The 22,571-nt window shown below is 41.2% G+C and overlaps 2 protein-coding genes across 2 annotated transcripts in view; one reads left to right on the top strand and one right to left on the bottom strand.

The window, feature by feature from the left end:
- nid2a (nidogen 2a (osteonidogen)) overlaps nucleotides 1-17,184 on the top strand; it is a 51,346-nt gene extending 34,162 nt beyond the window's left edge. Inside the window, exons 15-32 of the mRNA XM_026158608.1 lie at nucleotides 125-265; nucleotides 1,666-1,794; nucleotides 3,312-3,437; nucleotides 3,836-3,969; nucleotides 4,062-4,167; nucleotides 4,535-4,668; nucleotides 4,824-4,929; nucleotides 8,450-8,583; nucleotides 8,895-9,000; nucleotides 9,668-9,797; nucleotides 9,902-10,002; nucleotides 10,108-10,280; nucleotides 11,011-11,140; nucleotides 11,256-11,427; nucleotides 14,264-14,421; nucleotides 14,658-14,781; nucleotides 14,890-15,002; nucleotides 16,856-17,184. Coding sequence (XP_026014393.1) covers nucleotides 125-265; nucleotides 1,666-1,794; nucleotides 3,312-3,437; nucleotides 3,836-3,969; nucleotides 4,062-4,167; nucleotides 4,535-4,668; nucleotides 4,824-4,929; nucleotides 8,450-8,583; nucleotides 8,895-9,000; nucleotides 9,668-9,797; nucleotides 9,902-10,002; nucleotides 10,108-10,280; nucleotides 11,011-11,140; nucleotides 11,256-11,427; nucleotides 14,264-14,421; nucleotides 14,658-14,781; nucleotides 14,890-15,002; nucleotides 16,856-16,866 — 2,228 coding nt within the window. The 3' untranslated portion in view covers nucleotides 16,867-17,184. The remainder of the gene's footprint in view (nucleotides 1-124; nucleotides 266-1,665; nucleotides 1,795-3,311; nucleotides 3,438-3,835; nucleotides 3,970-4,061; nucleotides 4,168-4,534; nucleotides 4,669-4,823; nucleotides 4,930-8,449; nucleotides 8,584-8,894; nucleotides 9,001-9,667; nucleotides 9,798-9,901; nucleotides 10,003-10,107; nucleotides 10,281-11,010; nucleotides 11,141-11,255; nucleotides 11,428-14,263; nucleotides 14,422-14,657; nucleotides 14,782-14,889; nucleotides 15,003-16,855) is intronic.
- A 1,566-nt stretch (nucleotides 17,185-18,750) lies between these two features.
- rtraf (RNA transcription, translation and transport factor) lies at nucleotides 18,751-22,571 on the bottom strand. The gene is made up of 8 exons (XM_026160023.1): nucleotides 22,390-22,571; nucleotides 21,787-21,911; nucleotides 21,557-21,656; nucleotides 20,736-20,816; nucleotides 20,491-20,579; nucleotides 20,053-20,121; nucleotides 19,869-19,917; nucleotides 18,751-19,718 (listed from the first exon to the last, which is right to left on the bottom strand). The coding sequence occupies exons 1-8, from the start codon at nucleotides 22,448-22,450 to the stop codon at nucleotides 19,564-19,566; spliced, it is 729 nt and encodes a 242-aa protein (XP_026015808.1). The 5' UTR covers nucleotides 22,451-22,571; the 3' UTR covers nucleotides 18,751-19,563.

Raw genomic sequence — 22,571 nt, 5'->3', positions numbered from 1 at the left:
CTCTCCAGCAGCACTGTTAGGAATCTTAGAGTAATTTTTCACTGTCACTCTCGGTCACTGTTAAGTTGCATCCACTGTGATTAAAAACACAATCCTTTCTTTTTCTTCCCTCATGAAATGGAAGCTCCAGGCCCTGAGCTGCACAACCCTTGCTATGCCGGGACCCACGACTGTGACACCACAGCCCAGTGCATCCCGTTAGAGGACCTGGCTTTCCAGTGCCAGTGTGCTACTGGTTATACAGGAGATGGGCACAACTGTTACGGTATCTATCTGTGTCTGTGTCAGTCCTTCTGTGAACAAGCACGTAGAGTGAATTCTTCTGTGGATATACTGTGCAGCAATGAGATGGTTTATGTACATTTCAGAGTGCTTCCTCTGCCTTTGTTTAGTCTAGCGTTTTCTGTCGCATACAAAATGTCGAAGTCCAAGACAGTGTTTCTGTGTTTTATCAACATCTGTCCAGCCAGTGTAGAGGGGTCAAGTACAGGTTGGTTGAGCAGAATCGTCTGTAATCACTCTTTTCTTTTCTTTTCTTTTCTTTTCTTCATCCTTCCTCTCCATTCGTCTCTTCAAGGTTAATTTTCAAGTTAAAAGGGCCTTCAGGACTTCAAGCTGGTGTGTGGTCTGTCATTAGCCCAGCAGCAGGTCTTTTTCGCTGCTGACAGCAAAGAAAGCCCCAGGCTCATCCTAAATTCTCATGGATGGGCCTCAGTGCGCCTTTCTGCTCAGATGATCTCCATGTTGTATTACACAATGCATTTTACATTCATGTGAGGAAAAAAAATGTGCACAAGACTCGCCACCATTTCTCAGTTTAGCAGCAATAACTTGAAGTAATTGTTTTCTTTACGACTTATCATTATTTCACGTTGTTGTGGAGGAGTTTTGGCTCATTATTCTTTGCAGTGTCACTTCAGGTCATTGAAGTTTGCAGGCATTCGTTCATGCACAGTTCTCTTAATGTCCCTCCACACATATTAATCGGGTAAAGATCTGGACTTCGAATGGTTTGATGCAACACCTTGATTCTTTTCTTTTTCAGCATTTCTGTTTTAGATTTGTTGGCACGCTTGAGATCCTTATCCTTTTGCATAGCCAATGTATGTCCAAGCTTCAGCTGTAAGACAGATGGCCTGACATTTGTCTAGAATACTTTGGTATGCAGAGAAGATCCTGGTCGACTTAATGGCTACAAAGTCCCCAGGTCCTGCAAATTAACCCTGAATCATCACTCCTCCACCAACCTTTAATATTTAACATGCTAACTGAGGTCTGTAGAGTCTGAGTTGTAGCTCGTCAGTTGTACTGACCTTAGACATTTGCTTCTTGGAAGATTGTGGCATCGTGTTAGCACACACCTGGATGTGTCAGAACAGCAAACTGCCAAAACCCCTGCTTTTCTAGAGGTGCTCAAACTTGGTGATGATCGCTTAATCAAGGGAAGCACCTGCCTGTTATTTACCCTCTTAATTCTTTAGAAGCTGTTAAGGGTGTACTACTAGACTGCACAGAGTCCTATGAAACCTTGCTTTTTCTTTTTATACAGTAAAAGCACCAGTAATGAGCCCTAATTACAGCTTTTACATGTGTTGACAAGGAATTCCTGATTTACAGACTTGTAAATTTAAAGAAAAGCTAATTTCTTTGTCTCCCTCTCTGCAGACATAGATGAGTGCGCTGAGGGTTTGGGCACATGTGGGGATAATTCTGAGTGTGTGAACCTGCCTGGGAGTCACCGCTGTCACTGCCAGAGGGGCTACGAATTTGGCTACGATGGGCGTACCTGTGTTGGTGAGTTTGGAAATTCCTTCAAGAAATGCACAAAACATCTGTATAAAATGTGAGAGGAAATTTTTTTGCAAAGTCAGTAGATCTCATCAGTTATTACGGGTTGCTCTGAGGGAAACATGAATGACTTGACATCAATCAATGGAACTGTATCCAATAATTTCATTAGAAGCCAAAAATGTTGTGCTTCTTTTCTATGTTCTTTTACTTCTCGTCCACCTCTTTTGCTATCTCTTGCATGAATTCTTCGTCTTTTGTCTCCCAGATTGTTTACGTTAAGGGCTGATATCAACTTCCTTGCGACACTTGCAGCCTGCACATTCTGAACTGCCTCCTATCAGTTTAATCACATCATCAGCAACAAGTGTGAACATTTTCAGTTGTTCTGCATAAGAACTGACATGTGTTGCATCATCTATCATCAGTTTATTGTTGGAAAACCCTTTCTTATGAGCTCTTATTTTGAAAATTTTCACTATTTGTCAGCTGGCTAGCCAGGTGACTGGTGTTGTGGCGCTCGGTGTTATTCAGTTGCTTCTCTAGAGAGGATCCAGTCCCTCGGTTGATGATGATGATGACGGTGGTGGAGGGCTGATGATTAGCTTCAGCAAACAGACAGTTAATTTCAACTAAACCGAATGTTTAGCATTTCAGAAATCCCACTTAAGAATATCCCCTGTGTGCAAAGAAATCAACTGAAAGCCATAACACCGTGTCAGTTTGATCAATCTCTGCTTAGAAATGTGCTGGTTTCTGCTGACTTTTTAAGCTGTGGCATCCTGTCTGCTTTCACATACCGTACCTTTGATGCAAATGCAAATTTTAACCAAATATGTGCACACATATTTTTTGTGGCAAACACATCATTCTTCCATTCTGCCTTTGTTGCATTTTATCCATTGTCAGCTGGACTAACTGTCCCCCTGAGAAGTATTCTCGGAGCATTTTGTCCTCCAAGTTCCAAAATGAGTTGAATATTTGGAAAAGGTTCACTTGTTTGTCCAAGCAGAGCTACAACATTTCTTCATCCACAGCTGCAAAAAGCTAGAAAACACAGGCAGAGGGGAGGATAGATGAGAAATGTGAGAACAGAACTAATGTGAGAACGACAGGGTGAGATTAAACAGGGCGGGTGGGGGTTAAGGGAAAGACAAATGGAGCAATGGCACAATGTGTTTGTTGCTTTGGAATGTGTGGAGGAGCAAGGTCCTGGCTGTGTGTGTGTTTGTGTGTCTGTCTGTGAATGTGTGCGCGCATACATGTCCTCCTTTCACGTAAAAGTGTGAACTTTTGATGAACTTTCTTTGAGCCCCCCCAAAAAAATAAAAAATAAAACTAAGTATAATACTTTACATTTAGATAATCACACTACTGATAAATCACCACTGAAATAAATAACATCTATTAAGCAGCCAGGTAGTATTTTTTGTGTGAGTGTTTAGTTGTATTGGTAGTGCAGTTTCCAGTCCAGTTGTGGTTTTTGACTCCTTTCTCTCCTTCTGTTTTTTTCTTTTTTTCAGATATAGATGAGTGCAGCTCTTCTCCATGTCACATCAATGCCAGATGTATTAATGGACTGGGATCTTTCCAGTGTCAGTGTCAGCTGGGGTTTTTTGGGAATGGTTTCTACTGCTCTCAGCAGGAAGGTCAGTAGCACTCCATGGATATTGTATTCTGGGCTAAATCTAGTCAACCAGTGCCTTTGCAAAAGATGCCTTTGGTTTAAAGGCAAAGACTCCAATTCAGTCTGATTTTAACCATGAAGGGGTTGTGTCGAAGGCTAATATATGTCCCTGCTGACAAGGGGTTTTGATATGGTTCATAGCTTTACACTAGAAGCTCTTTGTGCCTTAACCCCAGAGGGGCTTTGTGATTTCAGGTGGAATTGAACTGTTCACCCTTGACTTTCCAAACACGTGTCTTTGCCAGTCAGAAACTTCTGATGTTGACAGACTGTCTCTTGCAACTCATGAATTTATGCTTTTTTCTGGTTTGTGTGTTGTTTTTCCTAAATTTTCTGTCTTTGTGTTTTTTTCTCATTCAGATCGACCGGAGCGTCTTAAAACTCGCTGTGAGCACCACAGAGACAGCGTAAAGACCACCAGTGCTGATGGATATCCTATAACTGGAGTCTACAAACCACAGTGTGATGCAGAAGGACAGTATCTACCTCAGCAGGTGAAACTCCAATTAGTACAGTTTGGCTTTGGGCTTTCATCTAAAACTTAATTTTGTTCTTCTAAATAATGTGTTTCTCATCTTTATTTCAGTGCCATGGCTCCACTGGTTATTGTTGGTGTGTGGACAGTAGAGGAGAGGAGAGAGCAGGAACCAGGACTCCACCTGGTGCAGCACCTGTAGACTGTGACAGACCAGGTGAGACTCTTATTCTAGTGTCCTGTACTTCATTCAGATTAGTTTTATTACCCCTCAGCCCTAAAAAGTTGTGGGGTATTGTTGTCACCCTGCAATAACTCGAGAATAAGGCGACATGGGATTTTCAGATTGGTACCACAGGTGTATCTAATAAAAATCTCAGATGAGTTCAAATCTCAGTGACCTTGACCTAAAGGTCAGAGGTCAAGTTTTCTAAAACTCTTATTTGTGAACAAGGATTTTGACATTGATGCATGCAGGTGCAGCTACTATGAAGCTGAGGGGTAGTACTGGCGGCCACCAGTATTTTACAGGTTTATTTGGAGTTGACACAGGAAGGTTTAGATGTGCTTTGTTTCTCTTTCAGATCAACCAGAGCATGTTAAAACTCACTGTGAGCACCACAGAGACAGCGTAAAGACCACCAGTGCTGATGGATATCCTATAGTTGGAGCCTATGTACCACAGTGTGATGCAGAAGGACAGTATCTATCTCAGCAGGTGAAACTGTGACTTTTTATTTATTTATTTAGTGAATAACTACAGTTTCTTCTGCCACTGTTCCTCCCTTCTTTCATGTCTGAAAACTCTTCACTGTTTATCAAATAAAGTTCAAAATGCCCCAAAGTGGAATGTATTTCTCATCTTTATTTCAGTGCCATGGCTCCACTGGCTATTGTTGGTGTGTGGACAGTAGAGGAGAGGAGAGAGCAGGAACCAGGACTCCACCTGGTGCAGCACCTGTAGACTGTGACAGACCAGGTGAGACTGTTCCCCCCCAAAGATTTATGTAATCAGTTCCATTTATTTGGTTTTCTGTCTGTCTGTTTGTTAGCAATCTAGCGTTCCGAACCAGAGACATCATTATCCTTATGGGAGATTTTAATGTGAACCCAAGATTGGGTTTGACAACACAGGATATGAACAAATCATAGGGATACATGGGCTGGGAGTGATGAATGATAATGGGCAGAGATTAGTTGATTTGTGTGCATTCAACAACCTGGTCATCGGAGGTAGCATTTTTCCGCACAAGTGGATCCACAAAAGAACCTGGGTATCACTGGACAGTGTGACAGAGAACCAGACTGACCACATCAGCATTAGCAAGAAGTTTAGAAGTTTTCTCCAGGGTGTTAGGGTGAGAAGAGGAGCAGATGTGGCATCTGACCACCATCTTGTAGTAGCCAACATGCAGCTGAAGTTAAAGAAGAACTGGACAAAAACAACACGGCGTAGAGCGAAGAATGATGTCAGTCGAGTAAAGATAAAGGGAGGAGTTCGGTTCAAGAGCAAGATCAAGGTGCTTAATTAGCTGCACCAGGGAGAGGAGAAAAGCAGCATACAGGCCAATTGGCAGACCATAAAGAAGACACTGAGAACAATCAGTGAAGAAGTGGTCGGAATAAAGAAATAGCATCATAAAGAATGGATCACAGCTGAGACCTTGGGCAAGATAGAAGAGAGAAAACACAAGAAGGTGGCAGTAAACAACAGCAGGACTAGGGCAGACAAAGCCAAGGCCCAAGCAGAATAGGCAGAAGCCCACAGAGCAGTGACAAAGAGCATTAGGAAAGACAAGAATGTCTATATAGATGGAATGGGAGCTGAAGCAGAACAGGCAGCATACAATGGTAACATGAAACACCTTTACGCAATAATCAAGAAATTGTCTGGGAAGTACAGCAAGCCAGAACGACCCATCAAGGACAAAGAGGGAAAGGCCATCACAGAACTAGTGCAACAGATGAAAAGATGGTCTGAACACTTTGAGGAGCTCCAAGAAAAGACCAGCATATTGGCAGCCACATCAGCACAGGTTGGACTCATCAATCAACAAGGAGAAGACCAAAATCCTTAGGATCAACTCCTATAGTAACAACCCAGTCATCCTTAGTGGAAGTCCCCTGAGGAAATACACTCTTTTACTTAACTAGGTGGAACCGATGCAGATGTCAAGACAAGGATTGGAAAAGCAAGAGCCGCCTTCATCCAGCTCAAAAACATTTGGGCATCCAGAGAGATGACCCTGACTACCAAGATCCGACTGTTCAACTCCAACGTGAAGTCAGTACTGCTGTAAGGGGCTGAAACCTGGAAGACAAATAAAACCTCAAATAGAAAAATCCAGACATTCCTCAACAGCTGTCTCAGAAGGATTCTCCACATTCGCTGGCCAGACACAATCAGTAACATCAAACTACGGGAAATAACCTGTCAACTCGCTGCTAAGGAAGAAATCAGGCAGAGAAGATGGTGCCGAGTAGAGCAGGGCGATATGGCCAAAAATATTTATCACGATATATACTTGAAAATTTGCGATAATGATATAACTGACGATATAATTGATGCGAGACAAAAATACAAAATACAATTCCACAACTTTACTAGCGCAAAAAACCCATCCATTTATTTTCACTTAAACAAGCAGCTGTTTTTTATGTGAATTAAAGCTATATAAAAATTTAACAGTGCAAATGCAAATTCCTTGCTGAAAGTTTAACCAAAGGGCATTTCGAGTAGAAATGGGCGGACATATCCTGAGCATAACCATGTATAATGTCCACTAAAGGTAATGTGGTGTCCTCGGATCACAAATGGTCCCTAGGTGAATGGCAAACAAGCATATGGGAATCCCGAGGACACCACAAAGGTTTAAAAAGAGGTGCTTTGCAACATTAAACTGCAGTGTGCCAAATAAAAAAGTCAAATACGTATTCTTCGGACCATAAGGTGCACGGGTTTATAAGGCACATTAAGCAAAACAAAGCGGTCAAATAAATCAAACTTTATTCAACTCATTCTTCTTGCTTCCTCCACTTCTGTACCATTGATTCGTTAATGCTGTATTCTATCACAGCTGCTCTATTCCCATGTTGTTGCAGTATATTAATGACTAACCTCGTATTGTGGATGGATTATCTCAGTTGTTCTCCTGACTGAAGTTTGGTCCGTTTACAGCATCCTGCCATGGGATTGCATTCGTCTCTAACCATCGGGAACCCTCACGTTAACTTTTATCGAGTGGAAAAGTGTTAGCATTCATCCTCCAGCTTCACTGTTTATGTTATGCTAACATAGCTGTGTTGCTAGCGTAGCGTATCATTATATACCAGCTAGCCCAACTTCAGTAACCCTACAAACATCGCTGCTGTTTAGTTTCCTGTCTTCATTTATGTTGGAAGTTATAGCAGAGCTGTACATTTAAATTTTTTCAGAAATCTCTCAGTCAGAACATGCTATATCATGCTTAGCTCGCTAGTTTCGCTAGCTACCTAACTTCCTCAAACTTCCTGCTAACTTCTAACTCCGTTAAATGTAATAAATTCTGTTTTCATGGATGCCTGGATGTTAAACTTAATTGTTACACCTGGTAAAGCAGCAATGCTGATCATTTTATTAAAGGTGAAATAATTTCGACAGTTTTTAACTCTCAATGTGCCGCAGTGTTCGTTTGACTTTGGGACCTGAAGCGGACGGAGTTTTGGACCCAGATTGCTCCCAGATTTACGAGCACCTTAGTCCGACAAATACGGCAATAACGACGGCCCGCTTTGCATGTTCTACAAAAAATAGTGCTTTGGTGGGTATCTTACGGACAAACACCAAACCAGTTCCACACCACTGAAGGTGCACCATTTTTACAAACCAATTCTGGTTCATCCGTTTCAGTCAACGATCCGCTTTCCCCCTTCTCATTCTCCGTTGCTGCCATGCTTTTTCGGCCATGTGCGTATGAAAACAAAGGCACTGCGCATGCGTGTTTTACCCATATTCTATCGCGATATTTTATATTCTTATCGTTGCCTAACATTATACCAGTATTACCGTGAACGGTATAATATGGCCCAGCCCTAGTGCTTGGCAGGGCACGCTTTATGCAAAATACCAACCAACATCACCAGGCAGGCTCTCAGGTGGAATCCCCAAGGCAAGTGAAAGAGAGGCCGCCCAAGAAACACCTGACGACAGGACCTTGAGGCAGAAGCAAAAAAGATTGGCTACACCTGGACCCAACTAGAAATAATGGCCCAGGACAGAAATCTCTGGAGATCTACAGTACCTTTGGAGGCCCATACCCTGGGAGGGGTGATACGCAGTAATAATAGCGTCCACAAATATTAAAGTTTTAGTGGAGTCCTTTTCTTTCAGGAGCAGTTGTTCTCTCTGGGTGCTGTTGGTATTCCAGTGGCCCATACTTCATTCAGATTGTTTTTATTCAGATTTATTTCCTGTTGGCACAACAAAGCATCAATTTCCTTTTTTCTTTTTTCTCATTCAGTTCAACCAGAGCATCTTAAAACTCACTGTGAGCACCACAGAGACAGCGTAAAGACCACCAGTGCTGATGGATATCCTATAACTGGAGTCTACAAACCACAGTGTGATGCAGAAGGACAGTATCTACCTCAGCAGGTGAAACTCTGACTTTTTATTTATTTATTTAGTGAATAACTACAGTTTCTTCTTTGGCTTTTATCAGTGATTTCTTTTTGTTCTTCTTAAGACCCTTTTTATTGGTGTTAGTTTAGCTCACGTGGTTGAGCAGGCAACTTTATGCTGAAAAGCTCAACACAGCAGTCTATGTTCGACTCTCACTCAGGGAGCTTTGCTGCGTGGTTTCCACCACTGTTCCTCCCTTCTTTCATGTCTGAAAACTCTTCACTGTTTATCAAATAAAGGTCAGAATTCCCCAAAATGGAATGTATTTCTCATCTTTATTTCAGTGCCATGGCTCCACTGGTTATTGTTGGTGTGTGGACAGTAGAGGAGAGGAGAGAGCAGGAACCAGGACTCCACCTGGTGCAGCACCTGTAGACTGTGACAGACCAGGTGAGACTTCTTCACCCTACATCCTACAGTAGTTTGCCAGTCTGCAGATGGAACTGATGGATCATCCAGTTGTTGCTCTTTTCCAAACCACCATATTTAGTGGGTAGTCTGAACATTAAATAGAAGCAAAACCAAGTGATCCAGAAGACTAAATTGCAACATGCTAACTGCCACTATAATAAACACTTCTGGAAAAGCTAACTGCATTAATATTTTGGTTTGTCTTTATCTCGCAATAGAGAACTGTTCCCTTTCAAATTGTGTCCTCCCCTCCTTCTCAGTCTACAAACAGCAAAGTCTCACATTCAAAATTGACACTGAGAGAGCGAGGCTAGCGTAAACACAAGTAGAAGCCAGAAATGCTCTGAGGTTTAGTTTTAATGCTCTCCAATAAAGCGAGTCATTAAAGGGATTTGAACGCGGTAAACATTTCTGACAAAAGTACGATGTGTGTATATGTGTGCCTCTTTAAACACGAAGCATCCCCTCACCATTAGCTTCCAACTAACACTGTAGTATAAACTCAGCAAAGTAGGGAACATCCTGAGAATACAATTGAATAAATAATGATGAACTACAGAAGAATATCATCTGACTTGTAATTTATCTTTAGCTTTATGAATGGAAGTACTGATGGGTTGTTTTGGGGTTTTTGGCTTCCCCTTAGTTGCAGTGACTCCAACAGAACGCCCTGAGAGCATGTGTGAGCGATGGAGAGCCAGTTTGATTGAGCACTATGGTGGGAAACCTGGCCCACAGCAGTATGTACCTCAGTGTGAGCCAGATGGAGAGTTCAGGTAAGCAGCAGATATGCAGTCATCAAAGGAAGTTCTCAAGGAAAAAATAATTGCATTGCTGTTTAAAAGTCTTCTGATTTTTCCGTTTGCCTGCACCATCCCAGTCCAGTCCAGTGTTACGGGGAGACCAACTACTGTTGGTGTGTGGACCAGAATGGACGCATGGTTCCCGGAACCAAATCAGATGATGCTGTCAAACCTGCATGTAAGCAATAATCGTCAAAGATATATGTCATTGTACTGTATTATATAAGTTTTGTCTTTCACTAATTGTGACTCAAACATTTTTATCCATCCAATTACATCCCAGGCATCTCGTCAGTGCCACCGCCTACGGTGCGTCCAACATCCCGTCCAGATGTCACCCCTCCCATAAACACTGGCATCACACTGCTGTACGCTCAGGGCCAGAAAATAGGAGCGCTGCCTCTCAACGGGACCAGACTAGACGAAAGCCGATCCAAAACACTATTGGCTCTACATGTAAGAAATTAATGGGTAGATCACATACTCTATAAAATTATTTTTTTAATCTTTGTTAATTTTTGTAATAAATTTGTTTGCTACTTAAAAGAAAGAAAGAAAAAAAACTGTCAGCATTATGTCTTAAGCAGAATTATGTCTTAGAATTATAAGTAAAAACTGACTTCACATCGTGTATTTCAAATTGTATGTCATTGTAAATACCCGGCACCTTGATTATAGAAAATATCTGACTAGTATAATAAATATTATGTATATAAATATAAAGTATTACATATTTGGGTAGAAAGTTTTAAATTTGTCAGATATATAAATATGGTGTTTTAGTTATTTTGTTTAGTTATTTCTAGTCCTCTCAGGGCACTTTATACTTTAGGAAAAACTACCTAAAATATTAGAGAAAGAACCCCAGGGAATAGGCAGTCCCCAATAAGCAAGCACTTGGTGACAGCGGGGAGGAAGAACTTCCTTTTATAACAGGAAGAGACCTCTTGCAGGATCAGGCTTAGGGAGAGGCAGCTATCTGTCTCGACCAATTTGGTGATGGGAAAGAGAGACCACAATAGAAGAAAAGCATATAGTTCATAGTATCTATAACTAACTTTGAGTTTTGTTGTTGGTTCACACCATGACCAAAATGTTGGAGGTGAGTTCTCATCTTTGAGGTACACTTGTGTGAACTGATGTATGTCAACACTTGTGAAGCTTGTATTTATGTGTGCGTCTCCAGGGTTCCATAGTTGTTGGTATAGCCTATGACTGCAAGGAAAACCAAGTCTATTGGACAGATTTGTCTGCGAGATCAATCAACAGAGCTTCAATGGTGTCTGGTGCTGAGCCTGAGGTTCTCATTAACACAAGTAAGCTTTCACAGTTGTGTGGTGCTTGTTCCTGTAATGATTGTTGTGGAATGCCTTAAATGATTTCAATATCTCCTCTATGATGTCTGGATCTCTGTTCTTCTCGCTTCTGCAGATCTCGTCAGTCCAGAAGGTTTGGCAGTGGATGTCAAACGCCGGCTGATGTTCTGGGTTGACTCTACTCCTGATGTGATTGAAAGAGCCAACTTGGACGGCAGTGGGAGGAGGACCCTGTTTGACACAGACTTGGTGAACCCCCGTGCAATCATAGTGGTTTCTTCCACCGGGTAAAACCATTTGTTCATCTTTCTTTGCTTTCACTAATTTCAAAATGCCAATTTCCAGATCCGTAGTGTTATTTGAAAAAAACTGTCCTTCTTGCTGTTGACGTCAATGTGATGCACTGTCTGAAGCAACCCGTCTCTTCCTCTAACTCCTGCTCTCCTTCCCTTAAGCCCACTGCCTCTCACAAAGAGCAGATTTGAACAGATGGAGTCACAGTGACGTCTTCCGCGGGGTTCTGGATTCCCCATACGAAAGCTTCAACATTAGCAATTTGGCTGTGCTTATGTTGTTTTTTTTAAGACCCTGACGTAATCACATTTGGATGAGATGACTGAATGTTGAGTTGTCAGCTAATGCTGACAGAGTTCTTGATAGTCTGTGCCACATAGCAAGTTGTTAGATAATTCCAATAGTAGGGACCTAGCAAACAGCTACTAGCTACATCTGCTGTCAGCACACCTGCTAATAAAAGCAGCCAATTGTTCTTAAGATATATATTTAAAAAAAAAAAACATCCACCATATGTTCATGGATACAGATTGCTAGCTATAGCTTGGGTAAGAGATATGCGTATGCAATCTAATCTGTCGGGTTGAAACTGGCTGCAGAATTATGACAAAAAAGATTAGGGCTTTTCGATGTCACTATCAAGAATATTTTGCTTAAATTATTTTGTCATAGTTTGAAGAATTAGAAGAATTGTAAGAAGGGATAATATGAAGTCTGCCTTGAACACAGAATACCATTGTTGAGCAGTCAAACAGAGGCATGCAGGTGATGTTCAAGAAGTACAGCGAGTTGATGGCAAACTTACATCTCAGTGTCTGCACAGCTTTCATTTTGAAAGTATTTTTCAGACTAGATAGGATAAAATGTACTGAACATTGAAATGTTTGCAGGGTTACCACTCAGTTCTCCCATACAAATAAGGATAGCCTTGGCTGAGTGTTTAGAGCAGTCTGAAGCCTCAACAACATCACAACATATGTATATGGAAAAAAATACAGAAAGGCATAAAAGCTCTACTTAGAAATGAAGAAAAGTATGTTAACATAATCTGGATTTGCAGACATGGAACAAGAAACAAACAAGAGCCCACACACTGTCTTGCAACAACCTGGAGGTGCTCTGCTGAGATAGCCTTCACTGTATCCACAGAGATTTTATGGAAGAAGAGGGCACAGATGGTTTTCAGTCTGTTACTACGAGAATGAAAATTAAACACTAGTTCTTTAACAAGCTATGACTCAATGAGGCCTGTACCTAATTCATTAGTACAGTGCAAACTCTGTTTTAAGGCTATTTGGCAGTAAGGGGGGTTGTTGAGTCTGGATTCTAAGATTTAGACTGTGACCAAAACATGACTTCATCATTATGAGACTGGCACTCATAGAAAAAAAATGGCAATGGGGATTTTTAGGTGGAGTCTGTCTTTAGTAACACATGTTTGCTAATTCTATCACAAGTGACTTTTAGTGCTGTGTGTGTCGCAGCAAACTGAGCCAAGAAGACTGTCCTGAATTTACTGATGCCATTAATCCTGGACACACACGCTCATAGGATGAAAGCAAGAGGCCTTGATTGGCCAACTCGCCAGGAATAACATCTGCTCTTCATCACAGCAACTAATCACATAATCAACAGTTATGCGCGTGCATGTTTGTGTGTGTGTGTGTGTGTTAGTTAATGTGGTTGTTACAAATGATTAAACACAGCAGCAATAACCCTGGTCATAAAACCTGAAACGTTTGCTTGACATTATTGATTTTACAGCTTAGTTTCTGACTTAGGGGTAAATATATGGGGTGTGTGTGTTCTGACAAAAACTCAGGTTTGAAAAGTAATTACTGTTCCATACGGGCACACTTATGCACTTATGATTAAGCATGTCCTCTGTGGTTTCTTAGGCTGTAAAGTGAACACATGCAGTTAACCCTAACCAATAACAGGCGAATAGACCGAATTGGGGAGGGTCGCTGAATATTCTCATCTCTAACCACGACACTCAGCGAAGCAGACACACCAAAATGACACGCAAAGGCTTTATAAAAGCATATACACGTGTGAATGTGTCAGACATCTGCTGCCCTGCACCTTCACCAAATTCATAAGTGTGTGTGTGTGTATAAGCTGAACGTTCATGTGGTGTGTATTACCTGTAGTTCCCAGAGGACTGCCAGCACGTAAGCAGCCCACACACAGTGCACTGTTTAAAATAGTATTTAAATCTTCATTAAACAGGAAATATGAAAACACTGATAAATATGCCTGCATGTGTGAGGCAGTGTGGTCCACGTTCTCTATGTACACAGATAAAGCATGACCAGAAACTAAAAAGATAAGCCTGACCTTGACCTCAAATCAATGCAAAATGACTGTAGTCAACAATCCAGATGGAAGGGTGTGGAAAGGGGTTCATTCTGCTCATGTCCAGCTCCATATTTTTAATGTTGGACTCTAGAGTAGTTTTGCTTGACTCCCACAAGTAGGTCCCTTTTAACTCTTTTAGTCCCTGAAAGCTCACTAGAAGAAATGCTTGAATTTCTTTTCTCAACAGAGTAGTTTCTGTCATATTCCAGGCCTGCTTAAGAAGGAAATGACTGGGTTTGCATCAGATATTAATGAGGATGGTTTCTGCATATGCAGCTACCTGTTGGAAAAACCTGGACACTATTCTAACGGTCGTCAAATCACATCTTTATTAATATATTCTGAGGTGTAAAAAAATCACCATCATGGTTTCGGGGGAGGTTATCAAATGTTGTCTTTATGGAGAAAAGAGTAAAGGAACAATCAGAGTGAGAGTAATAAGTTTTCCCCTCCTGTGTCTCCCTGCAGTACTCTGTATTGGACAGACTGGAACAGAGAGGCCCCTAAGATCGAGAGCTCATCAGTGGATGGTCAAAACCGCCAGGTGATAGTGTCTGATGGGATTGGTTTGCCAAATGCTCTAACATATGACTCTGCTACTGAACAGATCTGCTGGGCTGACGCAGGTAAACATGGCCTCTATGCTGATGCTGCATTCATGTGAATTGGTCCCTTATTTATTGTCCCAGGGTTTTAAGACATCTGTAAACAGTGTACAGCTGCCTCTCAGACTATATACTGTCATATCTTGCTTATTGAGATAGTTGAAAACTCTTCAGTTAAAAGTTAATACTCTAGAATTTACCTAACCTATATTTTCTTGATGTTGTAATGAGCCATGCTGTCTTCCTGTGTCTGTCAGGTACAAAGCGTCTAGAGTGTATATCCTCAGATGGTTCAGGTCGAAGAGTAATCCACGCCAACCTCAACTACCCATTCAGCATGGTCTACTACAGGAACCACTTCTATTACACTGACTGGCGGAGGTAGTCTTCATTCATCTCCTTCTACTCAGATCACAGTGGTGGTTACAGTTCAATAAGTTGATATGTGTATATCGCTGATATCATTCCTCTCTAACCTGTTACTCACAGGGATGGTGTGATTGCAGTGAACAAACACAGAAGTCTGTTCACTGATGAGTACTTGCCTGAGCAGCGCTCTCATTTGTATGGCATCACCGTAGCAACGACCCACTGCCTACCAGGTGAGATATATTGTGTAATCAGAGTCCGTCTTTCAAGTTTGAAGGAACATCCACCCATCCATCCATTTTCTTAACCACTTGTCCAGTTAAGAGTTATGGCAGGGGGCAGAGCTGGAGCCTATCCCAGCTGTCATTGGGTGAAACGCCGGATATACCCTGGATAGGCTGCCAGTCTGTCACAGGGCTAAACTGAAGGAAAACTAACTGTATTATGCACACACTCTAACTTAAAGGAGTTGCAGACAGTGAACTCATTAGTTTGTGTACCAACTTTGCTTTTCCTGCACTGCACTTTCCTATAATCTCACAGATCCTTTGAAAAACATGACATTTGACAGTATGAATGAAATGAAACTAGATGCCTTCAGCAACATGTTGTGCAGGCTGCATATCCACTGATTACAGTTCCTCTGAAATGAATGGTGTTACTTGTGTGAGATTTACATTTCTCTCAGTTCATCAGAAACATTTCTGAGTAGGGTATCTTTCTGCCATCTGTTGCTATCCTTAAGAATCGTTATCACCCATTATTGTTCTCTCTAACCAGGACATGCAGCTACTGTGCTCAGTTTTTAAAACCTTACGATGTAACTACAGCCCAGCCCATGCAGCAGTATATTAATAACTAACCTCATATTGTGGATGGATTATCTCAGTTGTTCTCCTGACTGAAGTTTGGTCCATTTACAGGATCCTGCCATGGGATTGCATTTGTCCCTAACCATCAGGAACCCTCATGTTAACTTTTCTCAAGTGGAAAAAAAGTTAGTGTTCATCCTCCAGCTTCACTGTGTTTGCTATGTTATGCTAACCATAGCTGTGTAGCTAGCCACCACGCAGCACTTCATTATATACCAGCTAGTCCAACTTCTGTGACCCTACAAACGTCACTACTGTTTAGTTTCCTGCCATCATTTATGTTGGAAGTGATAGTAGAGCTGTACGTTTTAATTTTTTCAGAAATCCATGTTACTGATAAAGGTTAATCAAACTGGTTTCTTTGGGCAGTCTTTGTTGTTGGAAGTAATCACAGCTCGTGTTTGATCATCACACAGCTGGCTAACACCTACCACTCTGCAGATACCGGTATATGTGTCTGAGGGGTGACTTCACATACACCCATGAAATAGACAGGAACAAAGATTGCACAGCTGTCTGTGACCCTCTATTTGTGACCTGCGTGTGTGAGAGACCAAAGAACAAAGATTACACAGCTGTGTGCGACCCTCTACCTGTTTTTTTGCACGCATCATGTTTGATGTGTTGTCTGCAGATGGCTTCGAGTCCTTTCAAAGCCTCACGTTAAAGTACAAAGTACACAGGATAATCCCTAAAGTAGCACTTTGGCAAATGTCACCATTAAAGCTACACACATCTGCAGAGTACATAATCTCGTCACAATGCATCTGCCTTTGAAAACAGTCGGAAGGAACACTATCACTGGTGTGTGTTGCTGTAAAAGTCACATCCTTCAACAGTCAGACTAGATTATAGTCGCTAGCTTTAAAGATGACGATGTGTGGTGTAATTGTTGCCATGATGACAGGTCTAAAACACAGATCCTGAAGTTTTGGGAGGAGCTTGCGAGAGGCTTAAAAGCTCTTATTGTGCAATACATAAATATACACACATTCTTTACAGAGATAATTCTCAGTCGCTTCCAGTTACAAAGTGCACGACTGTTTGTTCTGTCATTAGAGCACTGCAGCGCCCAAGTTTTCATCCTGTCACATTTGGATTCACACAGAAAATGAAACCTTTAACCTCTCATTTTAACTTATCCTTAAAGTACTTCCACTATGGGATGATGATTCAAAGTGATGAGCTTTTATCTTTGTGTGTGTGTGTCACAGGGAGCCACTAACGACAGCCTGCACCCGCAGTGTGCTTTGGTGCTAAAGTTCTGAGGCGATTCATGGACATAAGGCAGGTCCAGGCCCTCTGGTGTCCCTCTGGAAGAAGGACACTCAGCAGGGAGCAAAGATGGCTTACGACAGCCAGATCAGCAATCAGAGCAAATTTACACCCACTTCAACCCCAGTATCTCACCTTAATGTAACCCAAAGTAAATGATTTGTAAATTTGTTTTATACCTCATTTTTAGTTTTTTTCTACTGTATTTTTGTATTGCTTGAGATTTTTGTTTTTCTGTTGAATAAAGGTGCAGAACAATGAAATCCGATGTTAAAATGCATGGTTGTAGTTTTTGGGGGTTTAATTGTACTTTAAAGCCAAAGAAGAATAATTTGAAGCTTTTCCTTTTGGGAAAACTAACATCAAGCTGTTGGGTTTTTTTTTAATATATCAACAAATAACATTGGCCATTAAGTTGAGAAGTTACAGATGCACTCATAGTGGTCTCTGGTTAACAACAAGAACAACTGCACATTAAAGGTGCAGTCTGGCTTTTTGGGGAATACTTTTTGGGAATAATACTGCACTCACATCTGTGAGCTAAATACACAGACTAAGAAAAAACTAGATATATGGACAAAAGTCCTTGCCACACATTACACTTAAAGGAGTTGCTCAACCATGGAAACCCATGCCATGAAGTTCCTAGCACACAGCTTTTTGTGCTGATGTTAATGACAGAGCAGGTTCGAAACTCAGCGGTAACTGAGTTAGCAGATTTTGGCGACTTTTGCGCACTTCGTGTCGCAGCACTTTATGTGGTTTGATAATGTGTCCAAATTGTAATAAAACAACACTTATGTCTTTGTTACACTGAAGCTAGTTCTGCCCATAAAATGCTAGCATTATGCTAATGTCTGTTAAAGATTTACATCAGAAAATGCTTGATTGATGTTAGACTTTAGGTACACTTTAGAAGTTGGTTGTTGGTGACTGTTATTAGGAGACATTGTCTGGCTACTGCTCCACCGAGCCCCTTTCATTTTGGACTGTCTTGTAAACCGTCTGTAAGAAATAACAGTTAAGAGAATAAGAGCTCTGAGACATTAAACTCTCAGCGTGCAAAGTCCTAGTTTCTCAGTGAGATCTATGCCATGCTGTCTTACACCTTGGCATTTCACTCAGGCTACGTCCACACGTACACGGGTATTTTTGAAAACTGAGATTTTCCGTTTCCGTTTTTTTTTTTTTTTTTAAATCCTGTCCACGCGTAAACGCAAAAACGAAGGACAACGCTGCTAGGAACATGCCAAAACAATAGGTGGCGATATATTCCTAACCGTGTAGAAATATTGGCCAATCAGAAGCCTAGAAGCCTGGGTGGGAAAGGGTAAACAAAGATGGCGCATAGAAGCAGAACTGAGTCCTATGTGTGGCGGGACATAAACTGTGTGTATATATGTAAGCATTTAAACAGTAAAATTAACAGTAACAGTATTTTGTCTAAGTCCACCATTGTAGAAATTTATTTCACCGAAACAATAACGTGGCGCACAGTGTGACGTCAAAAAAGGCGCACACCTTTGACGCTGCGTTTTCTCAGTTTTCCTCGTCCACACGTAAATGCAAAAACTGAGTTTTTAAAAATCTCTGTTTTAGTGACCGGAAATGTCGTTTACGTGTGGACGAAAGGTGCAAACGCATAGAAAAATCTGCGTTTTCAAAAATACCCAGGTACATGGGGACATAGCCTCAGTGGGTAAAGTCACAGTGGCTACTTTCTTCTTTTATATACAGTATATGCTTAAACATAAAGCCACAGTCAGAAGAAGACTGGTTTACCATCACTGAACGAGTGGAAGCAGGGATAAAATACAGCACCTAACACTAAAGATTAAAGATGACTTGATTCTTTTATTTCAGCAAAGTAAAATGTAAGAACATCTTTTTCCCCAAATGTATCGATACCTGCCAAGGAATCATGATAGTTGTAACCCTTGTCACTGATACTGTTGTATGCTTACCAGTTTTTGTAATCCGATTACTATAATCGGAGTATGTTTCTCCAGCCTCCCCCATCCAATTAGCCCTACTATATATAGCTGCACTACTAATTGTATTTTACACAAATGACATTTTTTTTAGCAAATACTTTTTCTTCTTCTACTTTTAAATTTTTTCACAAGGTGTGATATTTATAAAATAAAATGTGACTTGTTACGGGAGATGCTTTTTGAACATTTGTCTGATTCACCACAGAAGTGCAGGAGTCAAACTGTGTGCAGCTGGATTTATATATTTTCCCCTCCCACCTGAAAATAACAATTTCTGTCCATCTGCAAAGAATATTTCATCAGAAACACCAGAAACAAATATAACAGTCAGTTTGAATATTGCAGAAGAAAAGATGCAGTTTCAGAACCTTTAAATTTTGTTACTGGATAATTAATGGAAACCATTTTTTTTATTATTATTATTTATACATTATTAAGTTTTAAGAACTTATCCAGGCTGTCCACACATGAACACTTGGGTCTTTTATTTATGAGATTCCCAATTTAAACAGTCCGATCTCATGCAACAACGGAAAAAAAAAAATCAACAAAAATTCTTTGATGTCCTTTAACCAAACAAAAGGTTTTTCCTCTCAAAAATCAAATCAGGTTCAGTCCCTCACTCCCTTTGCGGTCCGTCACCGTCCTCGCTCTCATCTGCCAACCTTGCCCAGCCGGTGGTCTGTCTTGGGGTCGGCTATGATGGCCTGAACAGCTACGATGGCCTCGTTGATCTTGGTTTGCAGCTCCCTCAGCTCCTCAATGTGCAGCAGGCGCAGGATCTGAGCCGCTTCGTTTAGAGTTGCATCTGAGGAGAAAAGACAGAAGTTTTACCAAAAGCTGACCAATACTTTAAGAGAAGCAATTCTTATGAACTGTGGGCAGACCGATCGTCATAGCATTTGCTCATCGGCTTTCAGCCTTTCTGCTGAAAAAATTCTTTAAATAAATAACTCACCTCCAGTGTCAAAACCCAAGATGTGCTTGTCTAAAGCTACTGGAACACCCTGTAGGAAAAAAGAAAATATAGCTGGTTGAGTTTTGTCAGTAACGCCGCTGAAATCATGGCTCTAGACTTGCAGCAGTCTATACACAGACATATGATTTTTGATGCATATTATGCACATGTGTCTTTAGTTTACCTCTCTATTGTTGCTGGCTTTAGCAATGGCTTCTGGAGAAAGTCTCTCTTGGATCAAAATACGAATGGCCTGGCAGTTGCAAAGAAAAACAAGAAAAACTCTTCTTAATGATTTGAGATCATTCTAATACATAAGACTTACATTAAAAAACAAAAAAAACCATTCCCTTAATATGGTTAACAGGATTACTTTCTATTGCGAGTGGCAAGTGAGAGTGCAAAATTTCTATTCTGCATTTTTTGAGTGCCAACTATTATCTCCGTGTTATCAGTCTGACCATTACCCTGCATTAAAAGAACGACTCAGGGCTGCCGGCTCACATGGAAAGCATTAAATCATTTTAAGGGCTTTTATTGTGAAGCAAACGCAAACTTCGCCTTCCTCTGTGCCCAGGTAAGCTTTGCTACAGTATTAAAGAGCCCTTTAGTGCGCTCTCACCTTAAGCATAACCAGGTAGTCGTCATGCCGCTGTATCTTGAGGATGTTGGACAAAGCTGTTACTCCTGCTTTGAAATCTGGAGAATTACCTGAAAAAAAACAAAAAACAAAAAAAAACCAAATAAAAACACACACACACACACACACACACACACACTCTTTAACTTTTATCCTGCAAAGATTTAAAGGAGGGAAAGAAGAAAGAATGCCAGGACAGAGGAAGCTCAAATCCAAGTTTTACTTACTGTCGAGGTTAACCAGAGGGTCCATGGCTTTATTGCTGTTACTGGAAGCTGCCAGGGGCTGACAGTTTTTGTACTTCTCCACTGTGAAGAGACACACAAAACACGTCACCGATGAACAGACTGACTTGCACTACATTAACAGGGGAGCTCACAGTAACGAGTAGAAGAGTAACAATTTGTTCTTCTTATTCTGCAGTAAAAGTAGACATATGATCTGGCACTTAGCAAAAAGTATTCCTTTTGTAATGTCTCCATCTCCTGGTCATCGGTGGCATTTCAACTAGTGACACAGGCTAACATAACCCTAACCCTAGGGAACTGACTGGCCAGTAGGTGGCAATTTTGTGTACATTATCCCTTATCCTAACCATAACCTACTAAAAGTCCGATTAGGAGTGTGGCACACAACCGTGTTGATGTGAACCCCCTCTGCAAACCTGTAAATCCAAGTTAACCCTCAGGTTTCCCCAATAAACCTCTGCTCTGTAGCACAGCTCTCTACGTACTGCATTCAATTCAGTTTTATTGATATAGCACCAAATCACAACAACAGACACCTCAAGGCACTTTATATTATAAGGCAAAGACTCTACAATAATACAGAGAGAAAACCCCGACAATCACATGACCAACTTTAAGAGAACACTTGGAAAACAGCAGGAAGGAAAAACTCCCTTACTTTAGCTACTTGCACTTTTGCACTTGATGGTGGTCCCCTCCAGTCTGGTTCTGCCAGGAGTCTTTTTTTTTTCTTTTTTTTTTTTTTTTTTAAGGGATTCTTGCGCTATACAAGTAAATGTGACCCAAATGAAACCCCTTACCATTGTCTCCATATTCATACCGCACAGCAAGGCCCAGTAACCAATCTACAGCCTCCTTCCTCTCATCAACTTCAAATGGACAGTTCACATCCTGTAGGTACTGCACACAGGTAAAGAAAACTCAAACACAACTCACCGTGCTCCTCATATTATATCAGAAATGCAGTGTTATGTTAGTAATACCCATTAATAACAGCAGTGATTACTTTCAGATGATCCAGCAGTCTTACCTTTTGGTAGGCTTTGGGCCACTCTGAGCTGGGGATGTTTCTCAGGTTGCCTCGGTCTTCGATTTTATAATGTCGAATCTTCTGGTCCTCCAGCCACACAATGCAGTTCCTAAACTGTGTCTCATCTGAGAAGAAATTAGACAATACCGATAACAACACATCAGCAGCTACACATGGCAAGTAAGTGAAGGAGTGAATAAATAAAACTGAGGTTCCAAGACCATATCTGCTGAATCACTCACTACAGGACGCAAACAATTTACTTTGGCACCAGGGAGTAGCCAGCGTTTGAACTTACTGGTATGACTGTGCTAAACTGGTATCTGCAGCCTACCTACTAATGAAGCCCGAGTGTGTGTTTATTGCGTGTAAAATGCAAACAACCTATAGTCAAAACTAGTTAAAATTATTAAAAGTGTCGAGCATAAGCACCTTGTACATTGCTTTTTTTCATAAATATACACGTTTGTCTCATACTGAACATACATGTTCTACGTTATTAATCTGGCAGCTCTCTGTCTCCATACAGACAAGACACGTTAGCCGGCTCCACGTTCAACTCAACTGACCAACCGAACTGCTCTTTCATAAGTTTATTCTTACCTGTGCAGTCAAAGCCGTCGGGGTTGTGATAATCCAGAGCGCCCAGTTTTCTCCGAAACATTTCACCCCGTGTTTAATACGGAAACCAAATAGTTTCTTTAGCTAACAGTCGCTTGGATTTTCTGCTAGCCTTCAGTATGTAGCTTCGCGCATGCGCTGACGGAGAGCGTACAACTTCCTCT

This window comes from Astatotilapia calliptera, chromosome 23 (genome assembly GCF_900246225.1).
Source record: "Astatotilapia calliptera chromosome 23, fAstCal1.2, whole genome shotgun sequence".
Lineage (NCBI taxonomy): Eukaryota > Metazoa > Chordata > Actinopteri > Cichliformes > Cichlidae > Astatotilapia > Astatotilapia calliptera.
The sequence above is the reverse complement of the archived record's forward strand: the minus strand, read 5'-3'. Positions and strand labels throughout refer to the sequence as shown.

What these genes read in the sequence shown, in the direction of transcription:
- rtraf (XM_026160023.1), bottom strand. Translation starts at nt 22,450, where the DNA reads ATGTTTCGGAGAAAACTGGGCGCTCTGGATTATCACAACCCCGACGGC. An exon ending in AAGCCAGCAACAATAGAGAG is followed by an intron (nt 19,918 to 20,052) that starts GTAAACTAAAGA and finishes TTTTTCCTACAG; the next exon opens with GGTGTTCCAGTAGCTTTAGA. An exon ending in CTTGGGTTTTGACACTGGAG is followed by an intron (nt 19,719 to 19,868) that starts GTGAGTTATTTA and finishes TTTTCTCCTCAG; the next exon opens with ATGCAACTCTAAACGAAGCG.